A 26724-nucleotide genomic window follows, 5' to 3' on the forward strand; every position below is an offset into this window, starting at 1 on the left:
TCATGGGATACAATGTGCTTTTGGCCAGATACGCACATCTTGACACCAGCTGCGGATCGAGACTGGGAGATACAGCGGAGTACAAGCAGAGGCCAGGACATGCCCCCTGTGTGACATCGAGCGCGAGACAGAGTTGCACTACACATGCCACTGCCCCGTCTACTACGAGATACGAGGCCGCTTCCATTGCTTGTTCAGAGAGGGCTTTGGACCATTCTCTAGAGTCATGCGATACGAGGATCAGAGATACCTCGGTTTGTTTTTGCTCGAACTGCGCAGACACAAAGAGAACCTGATGAGAGGAGAGACTCGCCAGTCTCAGAGACTGATCACCGACTTCTTTAAAGCTGCCACTGGACAGTCGGAGGAGTTACTACGAAGGCAGAGCTCGTCGCTTTACACCAGAGGCATACTGATCGACCGAGCGACTGAGCTGGGGAGATCCAGACGCCCACGACTGCGGAGGACTACACATCATCGACAGAGGCTGCATCAGAGGATCCGGGTCACTTTAGCTCGACATGCACGACGCCCGGTCATACTACTGACCATGGAGGAGATTGATGAGATCCGCGAGTGACCGATGCTGGATCTCCTGTGATCTAGCTATCCTAGCTAGCTGTTTTAGCTGCTTAGTCCACACCCAGTAGTCTAGGATTCCATAGTATTTTATTTTGTCATTTTGTCATCTTGTTACTCTGACTTTGTATCAGATCCACCACATTGTAACTTTCTGGTCTCGTAGGTCACTTTGGCCTTCTGAAGACGTTAATATAACATTTCATTTCATTTCATTCTCTCTCTGAGGCAGAGGCAGATCACAGATTTCTTTGGATCGAGAGAAGCAGGAGTGGAAGGAGAAGCAAGATGCCAGCAGCCAGCACAAAGGAGTACCCACATTCATACCGAAGGCACCCTCATTGACAGGGCGATTGAGCTTAGGAAATCGAGATGACCACGACCGAGATGCAGAAGCACACTTCACCGGAGGAGACTACAACAAAGGATTAGAAGCATTCTAGCCAGACACCCAGAATTCTCCTAAGAAGTTTATTTAATACTTTGTATTTAGTTTTTCACATTTATTTTCACACTTTCACACTTTTCACACTAGTACTTTAGTACTAAGGTACCCAGACATTGTAACAAATTCACCACTTTTGTATGAGTTTGGTCTCATAGGTCATTCTGGCCTTTTGAAGACGTTAGTATAACATTTCATTTCATTTCATATCTCTCTCTCTCTCTCTCTCTCTCTCTCTCTCTCTCTCTCTGTGTGTGTGTGTGTGTGTGTGTGTGTGTGTGTGTGTGTGCACAGCGCCCGGTCAGACTACTAACCATGGAGGAAATTGATGAGATCCGCCAACGACCGATGCTAGATCTTTTGTGATTCAGCTAAAGCCGCCCATTCTTGCTTAGTTTTTCAGATTAGCTCACATCGACCCATCTAGAATCCCATAAGATATATCTTTGTTTTGTACTGTTGATTAGGTTATTTTGTTACTCTGACTTTGTATCAGATCCACCACCTTGTAACTTTCTGGTCTCATAGGTCACTATGGCCTTTTGAAGACGTTAATATAACATTTCATTTCATTTCATTTCAGACTTCAAAGGAGTACGCGTGACAATCCTGTACAACTGAACAGAAGGCAGGTAGGCAGCGCGCGCAGGTCGTGGAGCAGCGCACACTGGAGTAGGGTTACAGCAGGCAGCGCGCGCAGGTCGTGGAGCAGCGCACACTGGAGTAGGGTTACAGCAGGCAGCACGCGCAGGTCTGGGGAGTGAGCAGCACAACAGAAAGGGCAGCATAGCGAGTGAGTTGGAGGTCTATGCGCCACTAACGGTAGTTTGTGATGGAGCCGTAGATGGCCGTTTTTTTGCAGCCGTAGATGGCCGTTGGGATTTTTTGATTGTTGACCAGTGACCGTTTGGGACAGCTTTTGGGGCCGTTTTGGAGCGCAATTTCAAGCTTGTTTAGCAACTTTAGCCACATTGGATTCTACCATCTATGTGCTAGGGTTCTTGAGCTTTGGATGCTCCCCCTTCCACATGTGACATGAAGCCCATGATCCATCATCCATGTGACCTAAAGGCTAAATTCTAATGACATTGCAATTTGCCACGTCTCTCATGCTCTCCCTCCCTCATTAACTTTCAAGAGTCATCATCCATGCTCTCTATCTCTCATGCTCTAGCCTCTTTCTATTTAAGCAATGCCTCTATCTTGTTCTCCAACACTTCCAAACTTTGAATGCTCTTAAGCTCTCAATGCTCCCATGGTTTAGCTCTCAAGTGACAAGCTCTAGAGACTAGAGTCATGCCTCTGCATCTTCTCTCCCTTGGGTCTCTCCCTCTCAAGCTCTCATAATTCACGTCTCCATCCCCTCCCCCCCTCCCCCCCCCCCCCCCCCTTCTCTCTCTCTCTCTCTCTCTCTCTCTCTCTCTCTCTCTCTCTCTCTCTCTCTCTCTCTCTCTCTCTAAAATCTATTGATACTAGTAGCTACATAGTACATAGTACATAATGCAAGAGCCTAGGCCTTAGACTTAAGAATTATTTGTTTTCCTATTTTTGAACATATGGAACGTCGTCGTAGATCTTATTTTTTTTCCAGTTCGTTTGGTACCTCACATCGTCGTACGTGTACAAAATGTATGGGACCATACGAGACCACTATGGATGAAGAATTGATGACGCAAAAGCTCTCTCCTCTCACATGCAATTCACATGTGCTATGTTGCAACTGCTTCCAAAACTATCTGCTCTGTGGGCAGCTGTGTGTCTCTTGTAGCCACGCCGACAATCTCATTGACATTTAGTTTAAGAAACAAAGATACGTCCACGTCCACTTTAGATTGAGACCAAATGGCTCTCCCACATCTCTCCAAATATCTGGACACAAAATGGCCAGCTACATTGAGAGTGCTACCACGTCCTTAAGTGTGGTAGCTCCCACCTCCATGGAAACCTATAGCGATGGCTCCAGACCTGCAATTGACCTTTGCCAATATTAGCCTCCACGCACAAGAATCCATTTCAAAAGGAAAAAGAGAAAAAAGGAACTTGTATCTGTTTGCATGTGCGGGACGCGTCCTGAGGAGTGGGGACGGGGGACAAGGGCGGGGCTCAAATGGATTTTCAGTGTAAAAAAGAGGGTGGGACGGCAAGTGGGAATGGAAAGCCCAAAAATGGGCGTCCCCTGTGACTATGGCGCAAGTAGCATCCTATTTCAACACCAACCCCCCCACCCCAATTCAGGAGAGAGTGATCTCAGTTCCACGAGCAAGGTAGTTCTCTTAATGGAAAAATTGGTGGCATGCTTGGATCTTGCCTCCATCTATTTGTTGAGATACTCTAGTGAGTGGGGCCATGGTGTGTGGGATGAGTCTGTTCCCTTATTAGGTTCTTGGGAGAGATGTAGCCTATGGGATTTAGTTTTTACTGTCGAAGTTCTTCAAACACAAAATAGGAAAAGAGTCAAAATCTGCTGGATATCGGCTATGCCTGTAGAGTATATTTTACAATAACTAGAGTAGTACAAGTCTTCTTTTTTTTTTTTTCCGAGAAAAAGATCCTTCTATTAGTTAATGAAAGCTGCCCATAGGGCTACATCCACCTCTGCAAGAGAGGGCTACAACAAACATGATGGGGAGACTCTCCCAATGAAAAAACAGCATATATACAATGGGGCTAAATCAAGAGATGGGAGGAGGGAAAAGCCACACAGGTGGACAGTAGTGCCATCTGAGCACCCCCTGGACCATGGAGTAAAACGGCCCAGGGCGCCAGAGACGAAGGAAAGCCTCGCGGCGCTCCCGCATGCGGTCGGAGCTGCCCTGTAGTCCCTCAAGCTGTCCTCTGAGAGTATGGATCAGCTCTAGCCAAAAGTCACGAACAGTCTCTGCTGGTGGTACAAGGCTAGCCTCAAAGATGCGGAAACAACGGGCCCGCCAGATGAACCAGAGAGCTAGGCCGCTGATGAGCTCCCAACACTCCGCTCTCTCACTGCTCCACTCATGTGGAGTAAGGTCTGTAGCAGGCTGGAGTGTAGGTCGACCCCCCTGTATCACTATCATCCTGCTGGTGGAAGATAGCTCAAACTGAAGTGTCGGGCCCGTGAGGGTGGACCAAGCCGCCCCCCCCCAAGTGTACTGTCGAGCCGTGGAGAGGGCACGCATCAGCCGAAGAACTCGTAGCCACACCTGCTGGGCCGAGGGACAGTCCCAAAGACAGTGTCGCTGATTCTCCACCAACTGGTCACAGGCTGTACATGCGGCCGAGAGACCACTATGTACAAGCCAGCTCCCTACTGCTGTGGCTCTGTGTGCAACCAACCACTGGAACAAGGTGACGCGCCTCGGCTGTCTGGAGTCCCACAGCCTCTGCGAAAAAGCTGCCAAGAACTCAACTGTGAGACCCTCCTCCTGCCAATGACGTGCTGCAGCGGGGCGGGCCTCTCTCTGTGCTGCAAGTATATGACGTCCAAGCCGAACAATGTACTGAAAGAAAGGGACTCCTGGGCGGTCTGCAAAAGAGAATGGGTCCCTCCATAGCCACTCACCAGGATCCCACTGTACTCGTGCCAGTGGACAGCACTCCCAAGCCCATAGCCTCCAGTGTCCTGTCTCAAGAGCTGCTGGGTCAGGGTCTATGACGCAAGTCCTCCCACAGATGCCCACAACTCGGATCCTCTGGAAACAACACTCTGCTACCTGCGGGGCCTCTACTGCAACTCTCTGTAATCGTCCCCCACCCTGAAGCTCGAAGAACAGGGCTGGGACAGTCTCTGAGCAAGCCCTGACTGAAATGAGAACCTCCAGTCGTGTGAAGGCTCCCATCCACCGGGGTGCTACTGGCTCGAGAGGCGTGAGCCAATCAGCTGGAACTGACTCTGAGATGTCCTGACACATGCTCTGAACCCCTCTGATGCCCTGTAGCTGGACAACCTGCACCTCCTTTGACAAACCTGTGAACTCTAGCCAGTCACCTAGAGAGCGCGCTGGACCTGCTTCCATGGGACCCCAGGAAACATGAGGCGGACTACCAACCAAGTGGCCTCTCTGAGTGCTAACCATGGGGTTCCAGACGAGGGGCTGCCGTAGGCGCTCCTCCATGCACGTCGGCTGTCGCTGCTCTAGGCCACGCCGCAATAGCTCCCAAGAAGGAAGCAAACTCACAGCGAATCGGTCCTCCAGTCGCCTGCTCAAACCAACTCGGCGCAACTCTGTAAAGATCCATCTGGTCGAAGGTTGCCAAGGGCCTCCTGACTGAGGCACCCTGGCACGAAGCCTCTGCAACAAGAACTCCTTCCAGTGCTCCTCGCCTGGAAGAAGTCCTCTGACGACGAACTTCCCAAGAAGGGCTCTGCTCTGCTGTGCTGGATCAATGATCCCAAGCCCTCCCTGAGAACAAGGAAGTGTGATGACCGACCAAGCCACCTTGGCTCGGGCAATCTGAGTGTCGCGACCAGACCAAAGGAAGTTCCTGATCAGCCTCTCTACGTGGCTGATGCAAGAACTCGAGAAGATCCAGCAAGAAGTGATGTACCACATAGTCGCCAACAACACCTGGTTGGCAACTACTACTCTACCAGCCAGCGAAAGTCGTGCTGAGCTCCAATGTAACAGCTTTCTCCTGATGGACAGGAGAAGAGGAGCAATCTGCTGCTCGGGGGACAAATCCAAACCAACCTGACAACCCAAGTACCGAACTGCAGTCCCTGGAGGAATCCACCTGAAACCCTCTCCTAGCATCCAATCTGGCACAGGAGCACTACCAACTGAGAAAGCCACTGTCTTTCTCCAGTTGATCAGTGCGCCCGATGCACAGCAGAAGGTCTCCAAAGCCTGCCCACATCTGTGTAAATTGGACTCCTGGCCCTCTAAGTACAAGGCTGAGTCGTCGGCAAACTCAGCGTCCAGAAGCTCATCTCCCCGTATAAAGACCCGCTCTGGGATGCGAAGCATCGTGCTCCCACTCCTCTGCCTGTCTGCCACTGTGAGGATCACTGGTGCATGGTCCGAGAAGGATGTCCCTGCCAGGATGCCCACTGATCCCCCCAAGTCACTGAAGTGGTCACTAGTGTAGAAGCGATCTATGCGCGATAGATTCACTCCTCCCACTCTGCGGTCCGATCTAGAGAAGGCAAGACTCTCTGGATGCCTCACAAAGCCAGAATGCTGCCATGTATCCGAGACGCTCAACGTCATACAAAACCTCTCCCAAGCTGCTAACTCGACTCCATGCAAAGTAGCATGGCTGCCTCCGATTCTGTCAGAAGGGTCCTCCAACATGTTGAAGTCCCCTCCTACACACCACTGGTCAACCTGTGGCAAAGACTCAACAATCTGTGACCAAAACTCTGCACGAGCACTCGCCACATTGGGCGCATAAATGTTCAGGAAACCCACAAGGCTACCCTACACCTGCATAGTAATTCACTAAGCCCTGCCTGGTACAATAATCCCTCTGCCCACAATGGCCTGCTGTAATGAGTCCGCAATAGTCATACATACCCCACCCTGGATGCCTCCAGGTCCAAAAGCAGGTCAAAAGGTATCATAGCGTCCACGCAAAATTTGACCACATCGCCGAATGCGGCTCTCAGACAAATGGTGCTCATGAAGCATAAGGAGATCAATCTCTCCTCCCACAAGGCAACGCTGAAGCTCCTGACGCAATCGGCCCCGCTGTCGCTGAAACTGGGGCCCACCTAGTCCCTGCACGTTCCACGAGACGATCCTCATGGGGAGCGAGAGAGAACCGATGCTGCCGCAACAACAAGACGAGCTATCTTCGAAGCAGGCTTGGATGGGGAGTAATCCGCATCCGAGCGTCCTCTAGATAGGCGAGACTGCAGTGAGTGCCTGGTCCAAGCCCAAGTAGAGCGAGCCGTGCGTAAAGCAACCTCCTCTGTCCAGGAGTCCTCATGAATGAATACATAGATAGCAAGGCAAACACTGCGTATCAGCAAAAAAGTACACCACAATGTGTCTACATCCTGCTGAATCTGGGGGTGTCACCGCAAACTTGGCCAGTGGCCACAAAGTCTGCAGCAAATCTGTAACGCCAAGTTCTCCCATGTGGTGAGAGAACTCGAGAACCTGTGTATGCAACCATCCCACCACTGAGTCGAGGGACCACTCTGTCTCAGTCCTGCCATAGAGGGGGAAGGAGAAACCAACTGCTGAGTCCAAGGCCTCTGTCCCCCTAGCGGCGAGGAACAAAGCGTGGACTCTGAAGCAGGCTGCCTTGTGGTCTGCTGCGGAATCGCCAAGAAAACGAGTAAACCCGTAATCGAAGAAATCCCAGCGGCGTCGGAGGTCAAAGCTCGTCAAACCACGAGGGATAGCTGCAAGAGGAGAAGTCTGAATCTGCAGTGGGGGCCGCATGAAGGGCTGACCCTCTCTCGCTAGGCGACTCGTGGCGAAGGCGCTGCCAAGAGATCTCCTGGCCGCCGACAAGGGTCCAGTCTCCTGAGCCGACTGTGGTACTGAAGCAGGAGGAGGGGGAGAAGGGGCTGGGGGGGGCGGGGGAGAGGAGAAGCGGGGTGGGGCGGCAGAGACATGGGGGGGGGGGGGGGCGAGGTGGGGAGTGAGCGGTAGCAGAGGGCGGGGGAGGGCATGAGGATGAGGAGGGGAGATCGGAAGGCGGAGCGGCTGGCGAGGGTGAAGCGGAGGTGGTGGCTGGCGTAGGGGGCTCCTCCTGCTCAAGAGGACCAAAGCGGTTCCCCGTGGGAACCCATTGCTGCTGAGTAGGCACCTGGGGGCCACTCTGAGTGCCAGGCTGTCGTTGTGGCCCTTGGCGTCGACGGCCATGGGCCTGCTGCCACCCCTCCTCCGCTGGAGCCCCAGGCTCGGAGGGTGGCGCTGAATCTGTGCTCTGTGTCGCTGGCTGTGGCTGCTGCCCAGCCTTGGCAGGCTGGGGCTGAGGCTGAGGCTGGAGTGCGGGTCGTGGTCTCCTCCGTGGACAGGCCTTCGCTAGGTGGCCCATCTGTCTACAAATGAAGCACTGGTTCGGGAGACCCGAGTACTCCACACGCTGTCTAAACCAACCCCCACTCACCCGAGGCAGAAGGATGACCTTCGGGAGCGTGTGGGTATCTCTGACCAAAACTCGAACTGAATGGATGCCAGCCGCCTTGGCGGCTACTGATGCTGCCGTACGAGGTGTCTCCAGGACAGTTCCGATGGCGGAGCCAATCCTGGAGAGAAGTGGAAGGTACTCCCTCCGTAAACCCGGAAAGCAGACTGAGATGGGGATGTCCGCCTCCTCTACTAGCACATCCGAAGATGGGTCAAAACCATGTCGCCACTGTCGAAAGTGGGCGCGTGATGCTCGGATGGCCAATGGACTCATAGCTATGACCTTGGAGGCCATCTCGGAAGTCTCGAACTCAATCTGGTAGTACCCCCGTCTGAGAATCTGGACATCCAAGATCTTGCCCACCTCTGCGAGGAGGCGGGCTTGGAGAAGGTCTCGCAGCTCTCCTCTGTTGGGACGAGTGCCGAGAACCTTGCAGATGACAGAAGTCGCCTGCAAGCGTTCTACCTCTGTGGCAAGGCTCGCTTGCTCTGCCGGCGTAAGAGCAAGTCGAATGGTGGGCTCAGCGGGGTCGTGCGAGGGGGCTTCAATCGAAAGTCCCTCTGAGGTGAAGCTGGAGCCTCCATCTGTGTCTACTGCTGAGTCGAAGAAGCGGGCGGCGAAGAAGAAACCTGCAAACAAGTCAGCCAGGCACTTTTCCGAAGAGAAAGTGCTGCTGAGCCAGGTGCAGAGGGCCTTCGGGAGCGAAGAGGATTGGGGGGGGGGGGGGGGGATGAGGAGATAGCGAGGGCGAAGAGGGCAGCCGTGCAATGTGCGGGTGCACAAGCAGCAGCGAGGGGGGGGATGGAGCGGGGAAGGCAGAGCGAGAGGAGGGCAGCGGGCTGCGGCAGCTAAGGGGCAGCGCGCAGACAGGGGGGGGCAGCGGGCTGCGGCAGCTAATGGGGCAGCGCGCGCAGATAGGGGGGGGCAGCGGGTGGGTTGAGAGGCAGTGCGCAGGGGCTGAAGGGGGTGGGGGGGCAGCGAAAGGGCAGCGGGGGGAGGGAGGGGGGGGGAGGAGAGCGATGGCGCAACAGCAAAGGGGGGGGGGCGAGCAGCAGTAGCCGTAGTACAAGTCTTCTTAGGCACTCATCACTGAGTAAGGGCGCCCATGCACTGACCACTAATTTTTACTCCTCAGTAAGGTGGCATTCTTAGGGTGGAGCAGAGTCCTCCTTTAATAACAGAAGGCTAATTTCTTTTCGTGCTTAGATAGAGGCTTCTCTCGATAAATAGTTGGTGAGTCAGATGATTGATGAAAATCCACACTTCTTTATGTATGCAAAGCGTAGATCAAGTTTTCACCTGTGAAGTTTCATGAGGAGGAAGATTAAACTGGTCAACAAAAGAAAAGTTGTATGTATGACCTTGTCCTTTGGATACTGTGGATTTACAATTGGCATTTACACAATTAAGTCCTGAATAGAGAACGACCAGAGGCTAATCTAGAAGTTTAATGTGATTTCAGGTTTTTTTCTTCCTGATATCATCATAGCAGCTACAACTGGTTATGTTGTGCTCCTCTCAGTGGGTCCCTTAATACCAGCCATTGGGTCTTGGCTGGCCTCTACCCACATTGTTCGTTTCTTGATACTTGTAAGCGTTGTGGCTGCTGCTGTATCATCACTGTTCTTTCCATACAGCAATTCTGCACCTAAAAGAGTGTTGCTGCAGCATACTATAAATACTGATGGTATGGTTTGTTATCAGAAGTTAGGACTGTGTAGTCTTCATCTTTCTCAGTAGTAAGCACTGACTCTGTTGTATTGCTATGGACAGGGAATGAGATATCATATTCTTCCTATGATCTTGCAACTTTTGATGCAAATTCAGTGCCATTTGTTTTCAAACATGTACAAGCAGTTCCAGAATTTTTGAGCTTGGCAAACGATTTCAGCTCCAAAACTGTGATGAGATCACCAAGTGGCACTTGGATGGTACACCTGCAAGTCTTAACTTTTTGTTTCTGTTCTAATTAGGTGAGGCTTGGCAGTGCTTGCTTGTGTACTTAAGGAGAGCTATATTCCATCAATTGTCCGCATGCAGTTAGCATAAACAATTGTTAACTCTTTACGACACCAGCGACTAGATGCCAGCCTTGAGGTAGTTTTACTAAGTAGATAACATTTAGACAGATTGATCATTATCTTGCCACCACCAACTACCAAGCGCCCTTGAATAGTCGAATAGCCACAAGCATTACTAGTTTTTTTGGGAGGAACAAACACATTTAAAAAAAAAATTTGGGGTCAGATTTAAGCTGAATAGCTACGTAAGAAAAAAAGCACTTTGCTAAACAGTTCTCTCTTTCGGAGGTTTCTTTAACTTGTGAGAACAAACTTAAGCTGGCATTTTGCATTGCTATTGTACACAGAAAACTATCAGTGCTAGGTGAATACACCACCTAGAATGACAAGCTATACACACAGATGCTTTCTGGCAAACAAGCATAATCACCACACAGATGCTTTTTGGCAAACAAGCATAATCACCAATGATCAGGATAGATGTTTGAGAGAGTTTGAGGTCATTCATGTGATGCGTAGGGATGAGAAGGCACCTATTATGCGTAATAGAAGCACGTTAGGTGGGATGTGGGAGATTTGCATTGCTATCGTAGAGCTCAAGTGAGATATTGTGCGAGAGACGTAGCAAGGGTGTCAGACGCTCTTGGAATCTCAGCTTTTACTAGAACTACAAGGACGTGTGCTTGCCATAGTATGTCATGGCTGTAAAGGTTGTGGGCTTATACATGGCGCTCACAGAGATGGACATATCGCAGTGGATAATGTATTTGCCCCTTAACCAAAAACAGCATATATGCAAGATTATCTGCACGCCATGTGTATTCATCCTTCTTTACAGTCAGGGAAGAGAGAAAGCAGGATAGAAGGGGAAGGGAGGGTGTGTGTGTGTGTGTGTATGTGTGGCAGAACACAACATAGCCAACACACACAATGACCATGTAACTTAAAATGATGTTTCTGGAAGAAAAACAGATGGCTTTGACAGGTCAGCCCTTCAAGGACTTATCAGGGCTTGACCTGGATTTCATGGCGGCAATGCAGTTGCATTGGACATTCATCCTGCTATTGAGGCTTTCCCCCTTGCGAAGTGGAATGTCCAAGGGTCTATTACTCACAGAAGCATGGGTTTGTTTAGTGTAAAGACTTGAGAACTTATGCACACGGAGGTCGCTTGGAGGAGCGCCCTACACATAATCTTTTTGAGGACTTGCACGAAAGGAAAAAAGAGGTTATTTGGTCATCATTCATGAGGTTTTTGTTAGAAGTTATTCAGGCAAGCTACAAGGACTATCTCGGAGCGTAGTCCCCCCACTCTTATGATCTCTGTATATATGTGGCCAATATGCTAGTGTCTCTCAGTAGATCCTGAGAGGCAGTCTAGATGTGGTTATTCAGCTTGTGTATCAATGAGGAAAAACTATGCTTTTTTTGACATGATGGGACCTCTTCAGATTGGCTCACCCTTATTCTCACCCTCCCCAAGCAAGTTCCCATCATTGTTGAACTCAGGTTTTCTTAGAAAGTGGAATACTATTTATTCTAGGTACCTCTTTCCGAGTCCTGCCTTTCAAGCAAGTAGACCTAGCTCTGGCTACCTTTTCAGAGAGGTCGATGACAACCATGGTTATGAGATTACCAAAAATGAGAGCCCCTGTTAGGAGAAATATGTGAATGCACTCGTTTGTTTTGTGGTTCTCCTCTTGGCAATACTCGGCACCAGACAATGGCGACAAGATGGAAAATAGTTGAAATAAAATCTAGAAGCGCACAAGGGAGGTCACTTACAACAAATGCACATTACTCGGTTTTTTGATACAGCAACTAAGTGGTCTAGGACCTGACTACTCAATTTTTAAGTTAACAGCTAACTGGTCTAGCAGCACACACAGCTATACACTGAAGGGGTAGTCACTTTTTACGCTCGGGCTTAAATATCACTGTGCATGGAGATGGTGCAGGTGCAGATTGTGTGGACTAGGACTCTACCAGACTGGCATGAGATGATAAGTGATAATGGGCCTATGTAACCAATTTAAACCATGAGAAGCAGGGAGATTATAGTGCACTATGGACCAAATGAACACCCCCCAAATTGGAAACACCTGAAGAGAGTAAAATGAATACTGAACTGAAATAACAAGGGAAAGGTTATGGAGAAGATCATGGCCATTAATTCCAGCTTAAGGATCCTCCTCTCTTAGCAACATTTCTGGATTCCCATTGTTTCCGGAGTAGGAATTTCCTGCATAGAGAGGTTGGTGGCCCTATATTCACTCCAAATCTTGGACTCATTCTTCACCCCTCTCTCATGAAGTTTCCTTCTTGTACGTAAAGGAGACATTCTTGAGAGTTTGCTTTACAGGGTCCCCATGTATGTGGAGAGTGGAATGTTCAGAGCATAGACAATAGACAGAGGCTCATGAGAGAGAGAAAACTGCCCAATCTCGCCATGATCCAACTTATTAGAGATTTACTTTACAGACAGCGGAGTGTTTGTGACATTGTTTCTGGGTATGTCCATCTGCTCATTTTGTTTGCCAGGCGGTTTGTTGGCTTTTTGCAACATGGCTTTGTGACTTGGGGGCTGTCACTTTGCTCTAGCATTTTCCGGGGTCACACTTGCTGTTTGAGGGGGCAGCGACAGATCTCATTTTCTTGCTCAGAAATCTCTACTTGAGATGTGGAGATGGCACATTGGACTTACTGCCTGCTACAGTACACAATTTCGAGCCACACTCGGGTGGCATTGCCTATGTCACGATATGCAATATTAATTTCTGGTTTGTTTTGAAGGCTAAATACACACATTATTTTGAGTGCTACTCCTTCCTCGACATTTGATTCCTTGGTTGAGATATAGCCAGAGTTATGCACACTATGTGCAGTCAGTGGGATACATCAATAGGCTCTGCTAGGGCAGCAGGAGAGCACTGCAAAGCTTTTCTTAGGCAATGGGTTTGCACTTCACTCTTCTACATGTCTACAGATGCATGAATTTTATGATTGAAGATTCACCTCCCGATCTAGTGTGTAGTTCCTACCATGGATGCTTTTCAGCACGTCCCACTGTGGATGCATTTTGGGGCAATATTCCAAGCTTGTAAAGTGTAGTGTTTTTAGTAAGTTTCTTTTAACAGCTCTTAGCTATAACATTGTGGCAAGGGTGCCAGTTGTACAGAGAACACTTCTGGGAATTCTTTGAGTTCAGAGAGCCATTGTACTTTGTGGAAGCATGAATATAATTATAAACTATTTCCCAAGGGCGCCTACCAGTGCATTTAGAGAGGAACTCCACCTCTCTATTCTCTTTGCAGGTTTTGCTTGAAGAATAGTGTTTTGAGTCCGAATGTTGCAAGGAGTCTGTAAAGTTTCTCACTGCTTGCCATAGTCATGTCAGGTGCTGACACGAATGATTGCATGAAATAATATTATTCTACCACCCAACTCCTACCAAAGGTCCACTAATCACTAGAGCCCAACGGGTGAAAATGGACTCTCAAAACCAATGCATAGAATTGGACTCCTAGCATTGGCAATAAAAAGGTGATGAACATGGATGGGACACTATATAAGTACAACACCTAGGCTACTGTACTATACCTAGGCTCATCATCTGCAAGTAAGTTACAAGCTGGAATTCAAATAGAGCTGGAGCTTTGGCTTCTGTACGACACCTAGGCTCATCATCTGCAAGTAAGTTACAAGGTGGAACTCAAATAGAGCTGGAGTACTTTTGCTTTGCATGAAAATTTGAAATATACAGGATTTTATAGGTGAATGAGATATTTTTTGGCCACTTAACACTTCAATTACTCTAATTTTCTAGCGATCTTCTCATTCTTACTCTAATTTGCTTCTTGTGATGTCTGGAATTTTATATTTGTAAACCTTTGATTCAGAAGACTGAAACACAAATTGTTCACCCACTAATTTACAAGAAAATTTTGCAAAAGTGCAGACTTTTTGCATGCACACTGCAGGAGGATCGCAAATGACTTGCTTTAATGCCAACATTGGCAAAAATACTTAGCAAGACGAACTATGAATTTAGAGATTCTCAGAGCCGCTTTGTTTTTCTTATATGTATTGTGCTTTGTTTAATTTGAGATAACTTGTCTGTCCTGCATTCAAAGGTGTAGATGCCGATTACATGCTGGTCCAATGTCTTAGATTCAACAGGAGGCCAAAAAAGTCGTGAGAGAGGATGGGCACCAACAAGGCTTTTTCCACCAGAAGTTTGTAGATAGCAAGTTTAGTCACTTCTTGTTTTTTTTGAGCTTGCATAACACACTGGTTGGTCGATTGGAGCAAAGTGGTTAGGGATGTTGGATCAGACATAGAATGGGGAGCTCTTTGTGAAAAAATTATAATAAGCAACCAATTGGGATGTTTCAGGATGCATTATTTTTGTGTAAGACTATTTAGTTACTCTTTATGCATCTGATTTTTGGAGAGTTAAACAATTAAGATCATACATGGGAGTATGCACTACCTGAGTGGCCCCTAGCTCTCATGTCCATGACTTGTTGATATCTATTTACTTAATTCTTTGTTCACTATTCATCCACTTTGGGGCCGTTAAACTCGATATAATTAGATCTGTTTCTAATAAAAAAGATATATATTTGACGTTGCTTTTGCAGTCTTGTTTGTTTCAGTCATATCTGATAGTTTGTGCATACCTAAGGCTCTAAGATCAATTTGTGTAACATTATGATAAAAATGTCAATTTGGTTTCAGTTATTCAAACTTGTAATTCTAGTGTGTTTGTGTGTATAGGCTTTATACCCAATTTCGCAACTTTTTGTGGAGTCCTTCAGGTTTCCAGCAGGAAGCAAGGATGTTCTAAAGCACCATCCAAGCGTTCCTCGTATTCTTATCCAGTACGTTGAGCAGGGTCTGAATCAAGGCCAAAAGCGAACCTATGTTGAACTTGACCTGGGGTTAGTACCAGATGTCTATGCATATTTGTCTGTATAATTGCAGCCTTGTAAGTGTGTATGTACTGTTGATGCAGTTCCCTTCATGAAGTGTGGGCAGCAGTCTTGAACATAACAGGACCTCTCATAAATTGGTCTTTTTCTGGCCAGCAACTACCTGGTTAGTTTTATTTGGCATCTATATGGAGTTCCAAGTTCAGGTTGTGCTAGGTTGCAGCATTATCCCACAGATCACACGATCCTTTATTTTTTATAGACCATTTCAGTGATACTTTGTGCTGTGATGATAAATTATATTTCCAACTGTCTCTCTACTACGAGGAGCATCACGACATCGATGAAGACTACAGCAGAAGCACGCCCAATCAGAGTACATACCATGGAGGACATTCGACAGCGACCGATGTTGAACATCCTGGGACATTCTGACAAAATGATGATGTGGCAAGGCCTAAACCCTAGCAAAAGAGGCAGAAAAAGTTTTACCAACTTACAAATCCTCGCCGAGTGGGGCAAATTGTTTATAATGTTTTTTTACCAACTTATGCACGGACAACCTGAAATCGTGTGGACATGCTGACGTGACAGATTGTATGCACAGTTCAGCGTTTTACGCTGTCAGGTGTGTCGACGTGGCAGGTGTACAGATTTCCACGTTAACGTTGTTGGCAGCCTAGCTTTAGCTTTTGGCTCCCAGATGCTTTTAGACTAAGCTTTTCATGTAAGTGCTTTTGGCCAAGGGCCTTCAAAAGGGTGCATGGCTAATTAGCTTGGAAGCACTGCGGAAAGAGCGGACCCTCGGACCTTGTACTTCTGAAAGCCTGATAATAAAGAAATACTGAGAAGGGGCGCCAGTCTTTGGGATTAGTATCTCTGGGCGCGGAACTCCGCCTTATCATGTCGTCTTTCTCTCGGTTTGTTCAGGTCTTCCAGTTTCTCTCGTGTGTGTTGCATTAATTTTTGGCTTAGGGTGTCCAAGTCTATTACAGTGGTATCAGAGCCCAAAGGATTCTTATTGGAAGGATCCAATCCCTTTCCTTGCAACACACATGGATTCAGTCGACGAATGCCGCAAGGAGGAAACTGTTGCACTCGACCACTTGGGTACAGAAGAAAACAATGGGGATTCCAACGGACATCGACCTCCTTCCGACGATTCTGGAGAGGAGTATGGTCTTGTCCCCTCTGCCATAGCTCAATGAGTGACAAGCTAGTGGAACATGGTGACTCTCCTCGGCTGTCTGCTGTCCCACAAGCGTTCCCAAAAGTCTGCCAGGAACTCAACTGTGAGACCCTCCTCCTGCGAGTGACCTGTTGCAGCAGGGCGGGCCTCTCTTCGAGCAGCGAGATTGTGATGCCCGAGTTGTGCTGTGTACTGGAAGAAAGGGGTCCCAGGGTGATCTGTTGAAGCGAAAGGGTCTCGCCAAAACCACTCCCCAGGGTCCCACTGCACTCGTGACAGAGGGTGGCTCTCCTAAGCCCAAAGCTGCCAATTTCCAGTCTCAAGATCTGTCGGGTCAAGATCAAGTACACATATCCTTCCTCTGATCGCCAAAAATTGAATCGCAACACTCTACTGCCTCAGATGCCTCAACAACAATTCTGTGAGGTCGGCCCTCTTGCTGAACCTCAAAGAACGTGCAAGGGCATGAGTTGGAGCAGGCCCGAGTAAAGGCCCCCATCTAACAGCTGGGATCCGCCAGCTCGAGAGGCGTGTGCCACTCTAATGGAATAGCCTCAACGACGTCTTGACACATGCTCTGTACCCGCCCTCATACTGCGTAGCTGGGTGCTCTGACTCTCCTCTGAAAGTGTTGTACACTGCAATCAATCTCCCAGGGTGCGGCGAGGACCCTCTGCCCTGAGACCTACTGCCAACCATGTGACCTCGCTGTGTACTAACCAGGTTTTATGTAAGAGGCTAACTCAAGCGCTCTCTATGCATGTGGGTTGGTGCTGCTCAAGTTTCCCACTCAGTTGCTCCCAAGACCGATGTAAGCTCAACGCAAAACGGTCCTAGCAACTCCTGCTCAGTCCCACTCTTCACATCTCTGTGAAAATCCAACGGGTGGAGGGACTCCAGAGTCCAAGGGCCTCCTGTTTGTGGAACTCTACCTCTGATCCTTTGCAGCAAGAGCTGTATCCAGGCCCCTGACAATGAGCTTCCCAAGGAGGCCTCTACTTTGTCGTGTTGGATCAATGATACCCAGTCCCCCCTGAGGGCAAGGTAAGGTGATGACCTACCAGGAGACTTTGGCCCAAGCCGACTGCGTCTCTCCTTGTCCACGAAACGTTCGTGATCAGCCTCTCTAGCTGGCTGATACAAGACCTCGAGAAGATCCAACAAGATGTGATGTACCACATGGTGGCCAAAAGCACTTGGTTGGCCACAGCAGCCCTACCAGCAAGGGAGAGCCTCACCGAGCTCCAATGTGAAAGCTTCCTCCTAATGGCTAGGAGGAGAGGGGCAGTATGTTGCTCTGGTGACAAGTCGAAGCCAACCTAGTAGCCCAGGTAGCAAACGGGCGTCCCTGAAGGGATCCAACAAAAGCCTTCTCCCAACATCCAGTCAGGTGTCGGAGCATCACCAACCCAAAAAGGCCAACGGTCTTTGGCCACTTTATCAATGCTCCTGAGCCACAACAAAACACCTCTAGAACCTGCTCACTTCTGTGAAAATTGGCCTCACAATCCTCCCAAAATATGTTTGGATCGTCAGCAAACTTAGCGTCCACAAGCTCCTCTCCCTGAATGGGTAGCTGTAGGCCACGCAAACCAACCTTCTATGAGGTCCAAAATCTGCTCATTGCCTCTATGTAGAAAAGAAACAAGAAGGGGGCAAGAGGGCAACCCTACCGTACTAAGCGTGTAAGCATTAAGCGTTCCCCATGACCTCCTCCTAGCAAAACTTGATTTTGTGTAAACGGCCCGTGGGGCGGTAGGCTTTGGCTTTCACCCGAAATTCTTTACTTTAGACACACGCACAGAGCACTTTGCAAAGGTAACCTGCGAATGGAATGAACACTTAAGCACACACACGGCTCGGAAGCTAGAATGCTCCCAGCAGACACCGACAACTTGTAGGCCCCAAAATTGGCGCCCCTTTCGGTATTTCTTTATACTTTAAGAGGGTAAATTACAAAGTAGAGTCCTGGGAATTCTTTACGTGTATCCAGCTAGATACCACTTGTTTTGGCAAAATTTCGGCAGCATAACAGCCCCAAAACTTGCCCGAAACCAATTCCCCTGATGGAACTCACTTCCACTGGCATAAACCCTCTGATTCCTGCCCAAAAACAGTAAATTCAGCACGCTGTATTTACTGGTTTTTACCCTGTTTTCAGCCCTAAACAGTCCCTGAACTGTCCTCAAGCAGTGGGGCACTATTCCCAAGGGTTCTGGTGTCCATATGGCTGAAAAACAGTCAAAATACAGTGTATAACCAATGCTGAAATCGCACCTGTACGGTGAGGTTATCACCCTCACCGGTGCCTGCTTTTGGAGCAGCAATCAGCTACTCCTGCTCCTGCTCAGGGAGGCTCTTGCCTCAGCAAATACGCATGTAACCACGCAACTGTACATGAGTGAAATGAAGAGTCCTCTTGTGGGGCATCACATTACTGCACATAGGGAAGAGAGAGCAGTGAGGGGTGTGCAGGACATGACTTCTTGCACCACACTGTACATGAGAGGGAAAGCTTGCAGCCAATAGCTCTTAACCTATGACAGCTTGCAAATGAGGTCTCTCCCAGCTAGAAATCGAGTGCCCCCTCTTCTGCATGAGGAAAGTGCACCAGGCAGTGCCACTTGGCACATTTACAAGCAGTTTCGCGTTTTGGGCTTCCCGGTTAAAAATCTTTCGACCGGTTGCCTAGTTGACTTTGCACTAGAGTCCTAAAATGTTCCCCTTGTCATTCCAGAGGTAATGACGCGAACACATTTCATGGCCCAAAATAGCAGTTCCCTAATTTTTAGGAGATGCTTCTGTTGGGCTCCCACTGGTCTTCTGACCATCTATCCCCATTGGGATTCCATCCAAAAATGCAATGTGGCCCAACTGTCTGGTCATTTCCTTTGGTGACCCCACCTTGGCTTTGTGCCTTAATTGAGTTCACTTCCTAGTATCCACCAACTTGGTAAGTGCGACGGGGGGAGCTACATGATCTTGAACTAAGCCTAGACATCCTCTTACTATACGAATTCTAGTGCCGACCAACTTCTCGTCTGCGGGTGAAACTACCGTTCACATTGGCCATACAATGTCTGACCATTTGCAACTTCAAAAAGAGGGTCTCCAAAAATAAAACAAAAATCATTGGAAAGAAACCAACAACTAAGGCTAGCAGTTGCCACATCCTCCTGACACTGTGAGCACATATGTAGATAGTAGACACCCCTCTGATCCATGCATCTAAAAAACCCGTCTTGTGGAAAGTGAGAAAATTCCTAGTCAACACTGTCATAGGCCTTCTGAAAGTCGAGAAGGAGTACGACAAGATCCTATGCTCGCAGGCCGGCAAGGGCAGTCGCCTTCCTAAAGGTAAAGATGTTGTCAAGGATACTAAGCTCCTTGACAAAGCCCGTCCGAGTCTCAATTATGAGGCTCTCAAGTAGTGGCTGAATTATCTTGGAACCCTTTGGGGAAATTGAATAACTCTACTTCCTTTTGATTGTTTATATTTTCTTTTGCTAAAACATTAGGTTCATTTTGAGAATCTTTAACAAAAATCATGTACACGGAAATAAAGCTCTTTATTGACTTATTGAAAGCTTGCTTATGTACAATGGGTATGGTGTTACCCAACTCCTTAGCATCTATGTACATATCTTTTTCCCTGAACTTAAAGTATATTTGCCTTTCACGGAATTTAACATTGGCAGCCATGCGATCAAACCATGGTGCCCCTAGGATTATAGCCTCATGCTTAAGAGGAGAGAGAAAGAAATCCTCCTTGTCCACATAGCTTTGGACATGGAGCCTCAATTTCCCAATTAAGGGAGTGACTGAGGCTTCTTGCCCCTTGAAAGCACCATTGGCAGGTAGGACATCTCCCATCTCATAGGATTGGATGCCTAGCTTGGTGGCCAACTCTTTGGATATGAAATTGTGAGTAGAACCACGGTCAAAGAGAATGAAAGCATCATGTTCTCTTACCTTTCCCTAAGCATGGCATAGAGAAGATCCTTTGTGATGAGCATCCTCTTCTTGAATTTCAACCAAGGTAGCTATAGGAGGCTCATTACGTGTATTCTTGTGGGGACAAGCACGATAGGCATGCCCTCGCTCCCCGCACTTGAAACAACGGTTATCTTTTCGATAACGCTCTAGCTCTTTAGGAGAGAGTTTATTTTTGCCTTTATAAACTCCCTTCTCCTTAGCTTTGTTGTTGTTGGCGTTGCCTTTGGGAGACTTTTGGACGTTGTTCTTCCCCTTAGGCACGTTACGGTCCTTGTTTTCCGTGGGCTTAAGATTTCTCTTAGCCCCTTGTTGGAAGTTGATTCTAGAAGCCACCATGGTATGGTGTATGACCGCAGATATGGTGCTTGGCCTTTGGGAGTTAACATACTCCGCCATATCCTCAGTTAAACCTGCACAAAATTGTTGTTTTTGCTCTCCAAAATCCATCTTTTGAAGATAATGGCTTTGAGGTGTAAATCCCAAAACTTGTCTACATATTTGTGGATAGATTCGTAGAGAGAGAGCTTCAAGCTTCGCCATTCGGTGAGTACTTTGTCTTTGGCGTCAGTAGCCAAAAACAGTTTTCCATGATGAAAGCTCTTAAAGCTTTCCATGTTCGTTGAGCTTCACCGTGCTCGTAGGTTAGACCACCATTCCCTGGCGGACTTTTGAAAATGCATAGCTAGTGACGTAGCTTAGAGGACTTCGTGAAGTACTCATCTCCAAACGCCGCATCGAATTGTTGGATAAAGGCAAAGACTTTGTCCGTAGCAACAACGTAGCTTAGAGGACTCCGTGCAGCCCTCATCTCCAAACGCCGCACTGAATTGTTGGATAAAGACCAAGACTTTGTTCGTAGCACCAAAAGTGTCATCATAGGTAAGGAAAGAGATGTTCTTTCCTCCCTCTTTGAACTTTATGAGCTTGGACGACCTCTTTCAGGCGGCATAGGATTTCCTTTGGCCTCTTCTCGCCTTTTTCTTCCTTTGTTCCTCCTTGTCTGCACCATGAACCATTTGTAGCAAGCTTGAGGACCTCTCTTCTTGAGCAAGAAAAGAGAAACCAATAGCTTTGATACCAATGTAACATCTAATGCACTAGTAACTTGTGTGTAACGGAAATTGATAACATAGTGAGCATTTCATTAAGAACATGTTCCTAATGAGCATAGAGAGAGTACTTAATTTGAGAAACCAACATAGCAATTTACACCTAGCTAATTTGGCATTGACAATACTTGAAAAGAGAGAGAAATAAAACAATCGACAACAATTAGGACCGGATTTACATGGAGCCGGTCCCCCCTCCATAAAGGCTTTGTATTATAGCTTCTCCCATCAAAGGAGACTTTTGTACAATACATTTCTTATGTTCCTTGACAAAACTCGTTGGTGCAATGAAGATGGAGGCTTCATGCACCAAATTATGCTTGAAAAACACACGTAGTGTCCCTAGGCTCAGTCCCAAGACCTCACACACCTTCAAAAATGGTGAGAGCTAGCAGGGAATGAGGATAGATTGAGAGGAAGAAGATGTATATTACAAGAAAGAAGTATTCTTTGCACATAATCACTCTAATAGCATAGCTTAGCTTAGAATTAGCATGGTAGAGGAGATGAGCATGCCATTGAAGCTTGGCTCTTGGTTGGATTTGCATTCCATAGCCAAGAGTTGTTAGTGTAGGCCTCTACTTCTCAATGCTTGGAGAAGGAGATCGAGTTCCTCTCTCTTGGTCGACCCCTCTTGCTTTTTGCTCTTGTTGCATCCTATTGGCTGCTGCAAAGCTTAGCCAATCACAAATTAGAAGCATAATTGATAGCCTTGTGACATGTGTCCCCCTTTCCCCTTTTGTGAGAGCTTTAGGTAATTAAATAATTCATTTAAACTCTCATTGGACCTTTTAGTCTTCTGGCCAATAGGAATCAGGCAAGCCATTGGGTTGCTGGATGCTCATTAGATCCCTTGTTAGACTGTCCAATAGTCTTCTAGGGAGCTTAATTTCTATTCGTTCTTTTATCAAGCATTTTTAAATTGATTAGACTACTTTTACTCTAGCCTAATTCTCATTGGTCCACCTCTATGGCCATCCAATAGGATTTGAGAGGAAATTGGGGGCAACTGGCCGAGGAGCCTGACATGTGTCTAGTATTCCCTTTGTGTAAAGGGGGAGCTTTGGAGTGTGTGTGTGTTTCTCTCTCATCCGGTACTATTAGGGCTCGCCCCCTCCTTCCTAGGGATGTGGGAAGATTTTTTAGTCTTCCCATTACCATCCAATTTTCCCTTACTTTGGCAATTGGTTAATTTTAGGAACTTTAGCCTATGGAAGTCTTAATGGAGCTGAACCTTAGGTCTTTTAAGCCCCATTGAAGCACATTGCTCTTTTGCAGACCGTCCCCCTTTGGATCCCTATTTTTCCTCTTTTGGATCCCTGTAGAGACTGGTCTGGCAGCCTTACCAATATTCTAGCTTTTACTCCCCTGGTACTTCCCCATATTAAATGATCAGTTTAACATGAGAAAATCATTTGGGAGAATTAGATATTAGTTTTTATGACAGTGTCCTTAGGACATTAATTCTAAGGCCTGGATTATTTTTTAAGGCCTTAGGAAAAATCAATTTAACTAATTTTAATTGTTTGTGCCAGACGCATCTCCTCAGTCACAAGACAAGGCATCTGTGCCTAGACCAGCTCTCTGCATGCATCCTGACGCTCCGACTAAGGCTCTGCTGACAACAGGTCACGGTAAAAGTCAGTAGCAACTGCATGCATGCCCACTGGCTCTAAAACAACTGACCCGTCAGGCCTCCTCAACTGTTTGACACTAGCGTGCGTATGCCGGGGTCCCACAGTCTCAAAGAGCGCCCCTGTAACTCTCTCACCCACCTAGGTCCACTAAGATCCCTGTCAATGGAAACCAAACTCATGACGCCTCTCCTTTGTGCTGGCAAGCTCCTGGCGAGCCTGTTGCAACTGCTCCTCCGATCAGGGGCTGTGTGGGTGCTGCTCGTGCATCCTCTGCAGGGAAGCAGCGCCTCGTCGAAGACGTTGCTCCCCCTCTCTCGCTGCAGCCAGGCGGGCTGTAGACTCTTGAAGATAGAAACGGCTAAGCTAAGCAAGTCCAAAGGCCACTTTGTCAGGAGGAGAGTCTTGCGCATCCAAGCTGTGTGTCCAAATGGCCACCACTCGTTGTCTGAGCTCAGAACTTAGCACTATCCTCTCAGGGATGCGTAGCATAGTGCTGCCTCTCCTCTGTCTATCTATCACTATTAGGATCACTTGTGCATGGTCCGAAAAGGATGTCCCAGCCAAGATGCAAACTGACCCACCCCAGTCACAAATGCGGTCACTAGCATAGAAGCAATCTATCCTAGATAGATTCACTTTTCCAACTCTATGATTAGAACGGGAGAAAACCATGCCAAACATCAGAAACCCTCATAGTCATACGAAACCGCTCCCAAGATGCCAGCTCAGCCCCGTATACGGTGACATGGCCACCTCCAATCTGATCAGAGGGGTCCTCCAACATGTTAAAGTCCCCCCCAATTCACAACCGCTCTGCATGCGGCAAAGACTTAACAACGTGAGACCAGAACTCTACCCGAGCACTTGCCACATTGGGCGCATAAATGTTCACGAAACCTATAAGGCAACCTTGAACCTTCATAGTAATCCACTGAGCTTTGCCTGGTACAATAATACCTTTGCCCACAATGGCCTGCTGGAAAGAATCGGCAATAGTCATACATACCCCTGCGTGGATGCCTCCAGGTCCAAATGTAGCTGACCAAAACGTCTCATAGCGACCACATAAAATCTGACCACACCGTCTAATGCGGCTCTCACAAAGATGATGCTCTTGTAGCATAACTCACCTCCCACAAGGCATCTCTGAAGCTCTTGACGCAGTCCACCCCTCTGACGTTGAAACTGGGGTCCTCCTAATCCCTGCACATTCCATGAGATGATCCTCATGGAGTTAGTGAGAGAAAAAACAGATGCTGCCAGAGAAGCCAACCTCGCTATCTTTGAGGCCGGTTTGGATGGGGAGTAATCCGCATCCGAACGACCTTAGATAAGCGCGAAAGGAGTGACTGTCCCGCCCACCCAAGCCGAGCGTGCAGTCCGAAGGGCTACATCTTCTGTCATAGAATCCTCATGTACAAATATATAACAAGGAGAGCTCTGAGTGTCAGCAAACAAATGCACCACAATGTGCCTGCAACCCGCTGCATCCGGAGGCGTCACGCTGAACTTGGCAAGAGGCCAGATCAGGATCCGGACATCGGTGATCTTGCCCACATCCGAAAGAAGGCGGGCCTGAAGTAGATCCCGAACCTTGCCTCGACTGGGCCGAGTGCCTATGATCTTACAGATAACCGAAGTGGCTTGCAAACGTTCCACCTCGGCCATCAGGCTCGCTTGTTCTTCTGGCGAGAGAGCAAGTCAAAGGGTCGGCTCCGCGATGTCAGGCGAGGGGACTTTTGTAGAGTGCCTCTGAGGTGGAGCAGAAGCCGCTATTCTGTGTCTGCTCTGCTGAATCGAGAAGAGCGAAGGTGACACGAAACTCCGAGAAGGCTAAGAAGACAACATCCTGCGAGCTAAGAAGCGGGATTTGGGGGGGGGGGGGGGGGGGGGGGGGGTGCAAGCGGGAACGTGAGGCTGGGGCGGGCGCGCTATGAGCTAGCTGCACGTTGGGTTGGGCAGGTAAGACAAGGCCGTGCGAGGGAGGATTGGGGGGGGGGGGGGGGGGGGGGGGGGGGGGGGGGTGGGGAGAGCGCACTATAAGCTAGCTGCACGTTGGGCTTGGCAGGTCAAGCAAGACAAGGCAGCGCGAGGGAGGATTGGGGAGGGGGGGAGAGGGGGGGGGGGGGGGATGGAGAGCGATGGTGAGAGAGGGGGCGCAGGTGCGTGCACAGGAGAGGGGGGGCGAGGGTAGCAGCGAGCCCGTGAGGTTCGTAAAGTCCGCTTTGACCTTTTTGTATGCAAGTGTTTAGTATGGCAAAAAGTGAAATATGACAGACATAAAGTTTATCGCAAGCTTTAGCCATTCCATGTGCCTAACATGCCATGGGAAAGGATTGCCATGGATTTCATCACGGATCTTCCTAGATCTAAGAATGGAAATGATGCAATCTGGACTATAGTAGACAAATTCAATAAGCAAGCACATTTACTTCCAGTTAAGACGACGGTCAAAGCTGATCACATGGCTAGAATATTTCTAGCTCAGATTTTTAAACATCATGGGTTACCAAAGACTATTGTTAGTGATAGAGATCCTCGTAGGACTAGTCTATTTTGGCAAGCACTGCTCGAGAATTTGGGAACTAAGCTTGATTTTTCATCAGCTTATCATCCTCAAAGAGATGGTCAAAGCGAAATGTCAAAGGAAAATCTCTAAAGCCACTGTTTTAGACCTTCTCAAGTGCTATGTTTCGGAAGGACAATCCGAATGGGAACAATATTTATTGTTAGTTGAGTTTGCGTTTAATAATACTATACATTTCTCAACTGGTAAAGCTCCATACGAAATCATATATGGGAAACCGCTCTTACTCCTTATTCTTGTTACCAAAGAGAACATCTTTGCCGCAAACGAATTTGTGCGTGATATTGATAGTGCCTATCAACAAGTAAAACAAGCTATTCTTCGTACTGAAGAGTAGTAGAAGAGAAAAGCAGACAAGCACAAAAGGAATCTCAATCTTGAGAAAGGACAGTATGTCCTACTTAAGTTTGAGAAAGCTAGATTGAAAAAGAAGGTCGGAAAAGGGAAGGTTGTTAAACTTTCCAATAGATTTTACGGCCCTTTCAAGATTACAGATAAAGTCAATGAAGTGGTTTTTAGATTGGATCTGCCTTTTCATTGGCGCATCCATAGTGCTTTTCATGTAAGTCTTCTCCGACCGTATGTTGGTCCTTCTCTAGTGGCTTCAGTACAAGAAGATCCTCCAAAAGTCGAAGAGACTGAGGAAATCCTTCTACCAGAATAGATCATACACCACTCCGAGAGACAACTAAAGTCCGAGAGACTACATGGAAAGTATTTAGTCAATTTCAAGAATTACACCCCTTTAGATGCAAAGTAGATGATCGAGTCCGATCTCAAGGACTACCTAGATATCTTGCATAGTTATGTTGACGCTCTACAGTTGAGGTTAATTGTTTAGAACCGAGAGGGATGTAACAATGTCAGACTCTGTAAATAATTAATTTATTTACGAGAAAATAGTTATCTAATTAGTTGTGTGCACATCAGAATAGAACCAACAGTTCTAGGGCCTCAGGTGCGCCCAATCTTGGGCCAGAGCTCCTCAGGGAGATCCTAGCAGAAAATACCCTAAAGCCTAGTGATTGGGAAATCGGGTCTTCCATAAGGGGTAGAGAGTGGCCCCAGATTTCAGGCGTAGAAAATTATGCGCGTTAGTGCGAGCACAGAATTGAGATGGGGTCCTTAGAACAATAATCTTAAGGCTTGGATTATTTTTAAAGCC

The 26724-nt window shown here is 47.9% G+C and overlaps 1 protein-coding gene across 4 annotated transcripts in view; it reads left to right on the top strand.

Annotated features, from left to right (window-relative positions):
• The window catches only part of LOC147443677 (Zn-dependent exopeptidases superfamily protein), a 179868-nt gene that overhangs the window by 116750 nt on the left and 36394 nt on the right, over nt 1-26724 (top strand). For all 4 annotated transcript variants that reach the window (XM_086526479.1, XM_086526478.1, XM_086526480.1 and 1 more), the window contains 4 exons: nt 9549-9773; nt 9860-10017; nt 14887-15050; nt 15125-15207. In XM_086526479.1, coding sequence (XP_086382605.1) covers nt 9549-9773; nt 9860-10017; nt 14887-15050; nt 15125-15207 — 630 coding nt within the window. The remainder of the gene's footprint in view (nt 1-9548; nt 9774-9859; nt 10018-14886; nt 15051-15124; nt 15208-26724) is intronic.

Source organism: Adiantum capillus-veneris, chromosome 13 (assembly GCF_014529385.1).
Source record: "Adiantum capillus-veneris isolate H3 chromosome 13, ASM1452938v2, whole genome shotgun sequence".
In the NCBI taxonomy this organism is placed as follows: domain Eukaryota; kingdom Viridiplantae; phylum Streptophyta; class Polypodiopsida; order Polypodiales; family Pteridaceae; genus Adiantum; species Adiantum capillus-veneris.